This window comes from Galeopterus variegatus, unplaced genomic scaffold, assembly GCF_000696425.1.
Source record: "Galeopterus variegatus unplaced genomic scaffold, G_variegatus-3.0.2 Scaffold93, whole genome shotgun sequence".
NCBI classification, from domain to species: Eukaryota; Metazoa; Chordata; class Mammalia; order Dermoptera; family Cynocephalidae; genus Galeopterus; species Galeopterus variegatus.
Window position 1 is genome coordinate 69,006 of NW_007726204.1, and position 10,432 is coordinate 79,437.

General features: G+C 53.1%; 1 protein-coding gene across 1 annotated transcript; it reads right to left on the minus strand.

Moving 5' to 3' along the window:
• Positions 1–8,912, minus strand: LRFN1 (leucine rich repeat and fibronectin type III domain containing 1; the record flags this gene model as incomplete). The annotated part of the gene is made up of 4 exons (XM_008582496.1): positions 8,782–8,912; positions 6,296–6,350; positions 4,467–5,909; positions 1–799 (listed from the first exon to the last, which is right to left on the minus strand). Coding segments are annotated over exons 3-4 (2,205 nt in total), but the record flags the coding sequence as incomplete, so codon positions are not given.
• Positions 8,913–10,432: the final 1,520 nt, after the last annotated feature.

Consider the following 10,432-nt stretch of genomic DNA (forward strand, 5'->3'; position numbering starts at 1 on the left):
CCCGTCCAGGTGCGGCGTGGACCGGTGGCGCTTTGTCCGCCGGGCGCGGCGCGGGTAACTGTGGCTCTGGAAGAGGGTCCCGTAGTCCCCGTCGAACGAATAGCGTTGCTGTGGCCTCGGCCGGGCCGGAGCCGCCCCAGGAACCAGAGCTAGAGTCGGGGGCGCAGAAGCCGGCGGCCCCAAGGCTCCGGAACGGCTCCTCCGAGGGCCCACAGCGGCCCGAGACTCCTCCCCGGAAGTTTCCTCGGACGGCAGCAGGCACAGCGAGGTGGTCGAGCCGCCCAGAGAGCGTCCGAGGACGGCCTCCGGCTCCACTGAAGCCGTCTCGGCCGCCGCGGCCTTCCCCTCGACAGCAACCGCAGCGGCGGCAGCCGGGGACGCCACCTCGCGCAGCGCCTCGTAGCGGTCTGGCGGGGGCGGGGCCTGCGCCGCGCCTGCGCCGTTGGTCTGCGAGCACACGTGGCTGACCCGCGGGGGCGACCTGGAGGTGCCCTTGACGCGGCGGCTGTCCCCATCGCCATACACCTTGTAACGGATCATGAGCAGAACGATGAAGACGAGGACCGAGGCAACGATGACACCCCCGATGGCGATGATCATGGTGCCACCCAAGAAATGGGCCCTCAGCGGGCGGCAGGGCGCCGGATCCCCAGCCGTGGTGAACTGCACGCAGCCCACGACTCTTGTGGCGGGTAGCGCAGTGGCCCCGTCGTCGTAGACCGCCAGTACGCACAAGTCGTAAGCGCGGCCCGCCGCTAGATCATTCACCAAGAAGGTCTGGCTGGTGGACGGGATCATCCTGCAAGGAGGGGGCGGGATCGAGCAGAATTAGCCCCAATCTGAACCGTGCCCCTTCATTCTATGCCCCCACTACTGGTGAACAGGGGGGACTAAACCATGCTACCGGTGTCTCACCGCCTACTGAGACAATATTAACCATTCAAGCCCCCTTCATCATTTCCACCCTTTCAGGACCACTGCTACACGTCCGTCCTCAGACCCACCTCCTGGCTGTGTCTCATCAGCTATGGGGACAATATCTGCCCTTTGTGTTCGCTCTGCTACATATCCTGGCTCCTGCATGGGAGCAGAACTATAGCTTTTATGCCCTGCCCTCTAGGGACATGCCTCCTAGCAGCATCTCACTCCTACTAGGACAACAACTGCCACTCAAGCCCCCTCATCTACATATTTCTACCCTTTCAGGGCAACATGCTACAGGCCAGTTCCCCTTATCTACATGCTCACTCACTTTGGACACTGAGGTCAACTCACAGCACCTGTCATTTCCACTGGGACAATGGATGCTTTTCTACTTCCTTTTATACATATTCCTGCCTTCCAGGGGTAACCAAATACAGATCACACCCCCTTATGTGCATACCCCACTTTTGCATAAAACATCTAGCTTTGTCTATCTTCTGGAATTATTTCCAAGCTCCTCAACTACACATTCCCACTCATTAAGGGATCATTGCTACAGGCCACTCCCCTTTCATCTGAATTGTGGCTTCCATGCCACACCCCACAATGACCTACTAGGAATGGTTTCCCTACTGTGCTTAGTACCATGTCCATTCTTTGCATGCTTGGATCCTTGTCCAGATATTACAGGCAACCACCCCTTATGTGCATGCCCAGCCCTGTACCACCGGAAGTCACCAAATCACACTCCTAGGTAAGTTTCATCCATAATTGTATCAAATATAGCCAAGCAACCATGCTCCTTTCCTGCTATAGACCCCTCCCCTCAAATGAGGGCAGTGTAGAGAAGTGGTTAAGCTGACAAAGTTTGGGAGCCAGACTGCCTAGGTTTGAATTTCTCCTCTGCCACTTACTAACTCTGTGACCTTAGGCAAGTATCTTAACCTCTCTGTGCCTCATTTTTAAAATTTCCTATATCATAGAGATGGTGTGAGGAATGAATGAATTAATATATCCAAAGCCTGGCAGTTAATAACATCATCAATAATAACAGTGTTGGCCAGTAACCCCTCCTGTGGCTTACACTCTGCTGCCAACTGCACTACTCCCATCATAAGACCCACCCTCTGGAGGACCATTCCTACTGGGTCTCAGCCCTTTTCTGTTGAGCACATCCCTTCCACACTGTTAGCCATGTCCAGCCTCAGCTAAACCAGGACTGCCATGTCCACATTGATTTGCATGCCCAAAACTCAAGCTCACAATCTCTCCTCTCTTGCAAAGGCTCTTAGTGGGTCACCAGAAACAAGGACTGCCCTTTCCTCTGTGAGGAACCATTCAGAACAAGCTCCACCTCCTCTGAAAGGCCACAGCCCCATCTCCACAGGCCTGCTTACCTCTCAGAAGCTTCACCTTCACCTCCAGCCAGGCCACCTTCTGGTCCTGAAACCCCAGGGACTCAATCATCCGACCTCCAGCAGGTTCCCCAACCACCAAGAGCCACCTTCCAACTAAACACTTTGAGTAAGGGTCCCACCTCCTCATAAAGGCCCACCCACTTCTCCAACTCTACCCCTGCCTGCCATTTCACACACTACTGCCACCCTACCTCAGCTACCCTTGGCCTCCCCTGGCTTTAAGTCTCCCTATTCCTGTCCTCATCTCCCCTTTCTGAGAGCCCTGAATTCCTCTTGCTCCTTCCCCCAAAATAACCAGTTGCTAGGGGTTCCCCCCTTTTCAAGGACAGAGGCTGGCTCCTTAAGAAAGCTTGAGCCCATGTGTCCCTAATTGGCTGCAAGACCCAAGCAAGCAGCTGAGCAGGCTTCTGGTTGGATGTCACCTCCACCCATGGCAGCAGTGAGGAAGTTAACCCCTGTAGTGCCATAGCACAGGCATCTGCAATGGAAGATGGAGGACTGGAACTGTGACTTTAAGAGGAAAAGAAGAGTCCTAGTGTCTGTTGCCCAGCTGGGACTAGGGAGCCATGAACATCTACATACATGCAGGGTCTGGGGGCCTGTGTACCTTCCCCACCATCCATGTGGTAGCCATGGGTCAGAGAGAAGGAAAGAGAAACAGAGGTGGAGAGTTACAGAAACTGACATTTATAGAAATGTTTTACCCATCTCCCCTCCATCCCCACCTGGCAAACAGTAGGTGTTCAATAAGTGTGTGTTCAGCATAAAAAGGAAAGTTCTGCTACTTTCTGTGTGACCTTGGGTGAGTGACTTCCCCCACTGAGCTTCAATTTCTCTATCTAAAATAGGAGGGAGGATCGTCGCTGCTTCATAGCAGAGTTAGGAGGACCAAATGAGGTAGCATCCTTGGAAGTACCTTGCAAAGGTTTTTGTTTTCTTCATTTGTTTTCCCTAACATTTATAAGACTGGGCCAGTGTCTGATCTGTCTGGGTAGGCCCTGGGCCCAGCATGGGATCTGGCCCACAGTAGACATTTACTTAGTGTTGGGTGACCAAGAATAAAAAGAGGGAAATGAGGAAGAAAGAGACAAGGGAAAAGACAGGCATTTATTCATTCAACCAATAATGAGAAATTACCTACTATGTGCCAGACCTAGAAAACACTAGGAAGGGTGGAGACAGAGGCCAAGAGGCAGGCTTCTCAGTGAAGGTCTGAGCACACCTAAGAGCTGGGGCTTCTCACAGGTAGGGAAATGGCTCCAGCCTTTCTGGCACACCCAAGTGAAGTCAAGCACAGAGTTGAGCATTCAGCAGGCACTCTACAATGTGCATGGGGGAGCCAGAGACAGGAAGAAAGGGAGACATCCATAAAGCCAACAACCATCTATCAAGTGCCCAGTGTGGGCTGTGCCCACTGTGGGCCAGGTCTGTGGCTGAGGCCATACTGAAAAGCTACCGAGATGGAGAGAGACCACAAGGCAAGGCAGTAATTCATTGTGTACTATGTGTCTCCTCCCACTGGAGGAGCCGTGAGCTCCCTGAGAATTATAGAGATGACGGAAGAAAGTAACTCTTTAATGTCCATCTATATCATATAGGTCTGTCCACACTGAGGCAATGTCTTCTAACCCAGGGGAGGATGGAAATAACTTTTATTTTTCTCACATTTTTTGTTTTCTATTTCTATAATGTACCCATGTGTTGGTAAAGTAGCATTGGTATATCACTTATAAATATAAATGTAACTGTAAATGTGTGTGTGTATTTTGTGCCCCAAAATATTTAACTGACAAGGTCCTTTGGTGAGCAGTGATATTGACTACAAGCCCCATGAGAGCAGGAGGCATGCTGGGATCACGCTGGGCTGCTTCACTATTGTAACTCCAGTGCCCAGCCCTGGTCTGGCTTACATAGGTGCCCAACGAATATTTGCTAAATGCTTGAAAAACAGAGACTGTGAGACAGGCATAAAGGAGAAAGAGGACAGGGCAAAGGAGGGCCCTTGACAACTCTGCCTGTCTACCCAGAACCCCAGCTAAGCAAGAAGGCCAAGGGAATGAGCAAGTGGAAGGAATGGTCCCCTGGGCTTGGGAGTTGGTCCTGGGCTGCAGCACCCATACTCACCTGTAGACGAGAGAGTCATCAGCTGAGCTGTTGTACTGCACCTGGTACATGCGGATGCCCGGCACAGGCCTCTGAGCTGGCCAGCGGATGAGCACGGAGTTCGAGGTGAGCTCAGCTGCCACCAGACGGCGCTCAGCAGCTGAATCATTGGCACCAGGTCTGCCAGGCGTGGCGATGTCAGAGGAGCCAGGCTCGGTGAGAGGCGGTGGGGCAGCCGGTGGGGGTGCCATCAGCGGCAGAGGTACCACACACACCTCCACTGGTGCTGTGGCTTCTCCTGCCGCATTGGAAGCAATACAGGTAAAGGTGCCACTGTCCCGCAAGGTGGTGATGGTCACATCCAGCGTCCCATCCCCCCGGACCCGGGTCCGGCTGGAGTTCCCCAGCAGCCGCCCATCAGGTGCCACCCAATGCACCACAGGTTCAGGGTCACCCACCGCCCGGCAGCGCAGGCTGACCGCCTGGCCTTCCACCACCAGGGCCCGGCCCCCTGCCTGCCGTGTGATCAGCGGGGGTTCACACAGGAACTCCTCCTCAGGGATGGACCAGAAGTAGCGGTCGGTGAGGTGTTCCGGGGTGGCGCAGGTCTCCAAGTCATCCTCTCTGGTCAGTCGCCGCAACCAGAGCAGCTCGCAGTTGCAGTGCAGGGGGTTGCCACCGAAGCTCACCGTGAGCGGCGTGGGCGGCTTGGGCCCAGCGCCTTGGGACCTCAGGAAGAGCCCATCGGGCGGGAGTTTATGGAGGCGATTGGAGGTCATGTCCAGGCGGACCAGTTTGTGAAGCTGCACGAAGGTACCTTCGGCAATGTGGTCGATGAGATTGTGGTCCAGCGTGAGGGTGTTCAAGTTCACCATCTGACCGACCGCCTCCCAAGGCAGAGCCTCCAGGTTGTTGTAGGACAGATCCAGGTCCTCCACGGTGGACAGGAAGGCGTCAAAGGCAGCCGACTCCACCCGGCGGATCTGGTTGTTGCCGAGGATCAGGTGGCGGAGGTTGCCCAAGCCGCGGAGCTGGTCACCGCGCACCTCCGCCAGGCGGTTGCTGTCGAGATGCAGGGCGCGGAGGGCACGTAGGTCAGCAAAGGCGCCGGCCGCCACCTGGCCAATGGTGTTCCGGGAGAGGGTGAGATGCACCAGGCTGGTCATGTTGGCGAAGTCTCGGCGGCGGACAGCCGCGATGAAGTTGTCGGTGAGCCGCAGCTCCACCACGCGTCGGTCGATGGCGGGCGGCACGAAGAGCAAGCCAGTCTTGGCGCACAGCATGGTCAGCGTGGGTGCCACGTTCTGGCAGATGCAGCGGCCGGGGCAGGGCTGGCCACGAGAAGCCCCCGCCCAGAGGAGCAGCAGAAAGGGCAGGGCAGCAGGCGGCGGCGAGGGGAGCGCCGAGGAAAAGGGGCCCGGAGCCATGGTGCAGTGGGAAGGCAAGAGGAATGGGACGCAAGTCCTGCAAGGGAAGGAGTCAATTACCCAGGCAAAGGACTTAGACACCAGCCTGGCCACCCTGGGATGCCTTGCTAAATCAGATCTAGATCCCTTTCCTCCTGACAACTGGGTCCTATAGCATGGTAACAGGACCCATCATCAGCTGGCATGCATTCATTTCAATAGATTACAGTATTTCCACTCTAGTTGGTAAATTACCATTGGCCACCCCACACCCCCCATCTCTAGGAGCTCCCAGACCTCTCATGATCTCCCAACCAGAGGGATGACACCTGGCCCAGCCTGGGCCCTCCAGTACCCATTAAATATTTTAGAAATTACTATGGTTTAAGACCATAGATGTCAAAGCCATAGTCCCTGGGTCCAAATCCCAGCTCTGACACTTACTAGCTGTGTGACCTTGGGCAAGTGTCTGAACCTCTCTGAATCTCGGTTTCTTCATCTGTAAAATGGAGATAGAATCAAGCCTTGTTTCTATGAAGATTAAACATATTAATGAATGTAGTGTACTCAGAGTAGTACCTGGAATGTAAAATGTGCTTAATACATGTTAGCAATTATTATCATTATCATCCTCCTCATCATCAAGTGACTAATATGTACCAGGCATAGAACTGTGCACTATTACTAACAACAAGTTAATAGTTTCTTTTTGAAATCAGACTAGGTTCAAATCTTGGTACCTGCATTTTCTAGTTCTGTGACCCCAAACCAATGATTTCCCCTAACTAGGCCATAATTTCTTGATTTGTAAATTGGGATGATGATTATACTATCTTCACTGAGTTCATTCATGGGAACTACAAACACAGGGCCTGGCACACAGTAAGTACTTAAATAAATGTTAACCACCACCACCCCTTTTGGCAGGGGCAGAGAGTTTGAAGGTGGGAGGGGCAGAGAAAAAGGCATCAGAATAGCCCAGCTCAGCCTCAGGGAGTCCTTCTTGAGTCTGGTTTCATCCTGGGCTCTGCTGAGCTCCCAAGCAGAGCAGACTTTTGTGCTCACTTCAGGGGGTACACACAAGGCCCCATACATGCCTACACACATGCAGGCACGTGCGTGCACACACACACTCACGCTATGCCTCTGCTCCAGGCAAAACCTTCCGGCAGGGATTTCCCCCTGTGGCGGCTGCAGCCCACGACATGTCAGCTCCCATCACAACACCGGGTGGGTGGGGGGTGAAGAGGAAAGGATGGGAAGGGGGTGTCCCTGAAACTATTTTCACCCCTGTACCCCACCCCCTGTCGGCTCACCTCCTGGAAATCTATGTTTGGGGTTGTGGCTTTATGTGGCCTTGACACTTCTACCCACAGGAAGGGGAACTAGGACTGAGACCAAGAAAGTTGGAGACAGTGACAGGGTGAGGCAAGGAAGAGGGAGAGATGGACTGGCAGAGAGAGATTCAGAGGGAGAGAGACAGAGACAAAAAGAGAAAGTCTGAAAGGAAGGTGAAGAGACAGGGAGCAAGACTGAAACATAGAAAAGAGAGACTGAGTCACAGAGATGGAGAGAAAAAGAGAGAGGAAGAGACAGGCAGAGGGAAGGATAGTGTTAGAGAAACAAAACCAGAGGAAGAAGGAGACAGAGACTGAGGGAGAGAGTGACTGAGCTGAAAAGAGAAAAAGCGGTTGGGTCAGGGCGTCCCACCATCTCTAATCTCTCCCCCTCCCATCTGTCCTTTGCTCCTTCTAGGGCCACTGTTCTGTATTAGATGGAAAACCCTGGCCTGGAAAGCAGGACTCTGGAGTTAGCAGCCCCAGCTCTGCACCTTCGTGGTCTCTAGGGCTCAGAACCCCAATCGCTAACACAGAAACACAGCACTTTGCCTCCCACAGCTGGGGTGAGACTCAAATTGAAGGAATAATAATAGCAATAAAAACAGCTAACATTTATTGAGGGGCATGCAGCATTGCAGGACAGAATCTGGACCCCACTAACTGGGTGCACACCCCAACTCCCCATTGCATGACTTTAGTCAAGTGACTTCCCTTCTTTGTGCTTCAGTGTACTCGTCTGTAAAATGGGGATAATGGGGCCGGCCCAGTGGCACACTGGAGAGTGCGCCGCTTGGGAGTGCGGCAGCGCTCCCGCCGAGGGTTCGGATCCCATGTGGAGACCAGTTCCCGCTCACTGGCTGAGCGCGGTGCGGGCGCAACACCGAGGGTTGCGATCCCGTTGCCGGTCCCTGGTACGGGTGCAACACCGAGGGTTGCGATCCCGTTACCAGTCAATAAAAAAAGACAAAAAGGAAAAAAAAAATGGGGATAATGATGGTGCCTATCTCACAGGGTTGTTGTGAGGTTTCAATGAGATAATATTTTGTAACATGTTTAGATAGTTCCTAACAACGTAAACACTACATAAATGTTAGCTGCTGCTATTTTTATTAATTCTTTTCTCCAGCTGTCTCGGCCACCAGCAGGACAGACTATCAGGAGGCCTTTCCACATATATGCACATGCACACACAAAATGGTAAACCATACCCATTCAACTCTCCAGATACCAGGGTCATTTTATGTCTTGAAACTCTCTTGTACCCTTTACCGATATCATGAGGAAACCCTCCCTTTTCCAAACACTTTACCCATCCTGAGAGTGGATGCCTCCTGGCCTAAGACCTCTACCTGTCCCCCAGAGCCTCCTGGCCACCACAGGCCTTTACCCAACCATTATGCTCCTAACCTTGTCATCATTTCACAGCCTAGAGGTTGGGTGGGGGCATCTGGCCCCTTGGGACAGTGCCATACCTTGCATTAAATCCATGCTAGGCAGGGCTCCAGGCCTCCAGGCCTCCAGGCCTCCAGCTTGCTCAGAACAAGTCCCCTCAGCCCAAATCTTTCTTCCCACCTTGAGGGTTCCACTCACCTCTCTTCAGGAAGTCAGGGCCTGGGCCAGTACCTACAAAGGAATAAAACCACCTTGTTAGCATCTTCTCTGGGCACCGGATCCTGCCTTGGAGACCATCTCAGCCAAGGAAGTCCCTGGTGTGATCACTCCCTCGGCCCTCCTCTTGCAGGTTCTGCAAAGTCTCAGAGGGACCCAGAAGTCATCTCTGGAAACCTAGAAGACTGGGCCTCAGGACTGTTCACCTCCAAAACCCAGGAGTCCATACTTTAGCGCTTTGTCCTCTGGGGTCTCAGAAGCCATGGACCCCAGCCTCCTCCTCCTTCAAGATCCTGGAGTCTAGGACCCAGCCCCCTTATCTTGCAGACCTGGATCCTGGGCCCTAGCCCCCTCCTCCCTCAGACCCAGGATTCTAAGTTCCCAGCCTCCTCCTTCCTCAAACCCAAGAGTCTGGACCAAACTCCTGGCCCTCCTCCTTTAAAACCCAAGAGTTCATAGTCCAGCTCCAACTTCAAAGATCTAAGCAGTACCAGGAGCTGGGGAAGGGCCAGAGGTTCCCATCCTTGCCATCACCACAAACACATGTGGATATGTCAGAACCCACATGGGCCCACAACCCAAGTCTCTACACCCAATATATCCATGGACACTCCAGCATGATCTGTGTGCTCCCCACCCTCCACGGGCACTTGACCCAGGATGTGAACACACTTGTGTCCAGGGACCCCAGGCTGGACCCCAGCATACCACAGGTCATGCCACATGGGCCTCAATCCCACTGGGCCCAGAAGTGGGGTCAACCTTGTGCCAGGGGCACAGGCATGTGTCTCCTGAACATATATGATGAACATATACAATCCCACTCCCCAAAGACCAACACTGAAGCACAAATGGACTTGCAACATAGACGAACACACACCCTCAAGATCGACACACACCTACATACAAAAACAACATACCTACAACACTGACTTTCCCTTGCACATTCACACACACAGATGCAGAGACACAACAGAGAAACCCATGTGCCACCAACAGACAACCAGGTACATGCCAATAGATATACCTTGCACACTCCAACACACAAGAGGCACTCACATATAACAGGTACACACCTGCACAATCAAAGATACACAGGTGCACACTCTTAAATACCTAAACACACTCATAAAACTTCACATATTCCCAGGATGCAGTCATAAAGCTACACATTCCCACACCACCAGATACACACGTACACAGAACCACAAGCGTACACAGACACTCATAAGGTTGATACACACTGGAACAAGCGCACAGGCACACAAAAAGATCCACCTTTGCAGACACTCCAAGATGGTCACTCATAACAGATACATGGTCATACAACAGTCCTGTGAAGGTTTTACACACTTACCAATGCATACAAAATACTGAACCATGATAGTAGCATAGTCAACAGACAGGCCCAGATTCACACTCACACACAATCATGGACACACATCCCTCCCAGCCCTGAGGCACCCCCCGCCCCACCTACTTCCCAAGGCAAAGAAATCCTACATCCCTCCCAGCACGTTCCACATCCCCACCCAAACCAGGGCACAAGCCAGGGTCAGAGGTCAGAGTTCAGCAGGTGGAAACTCAGATGGCTGGGGGCTTGAGTCCTAGAGCACCCTTCCAGGAGATCCTC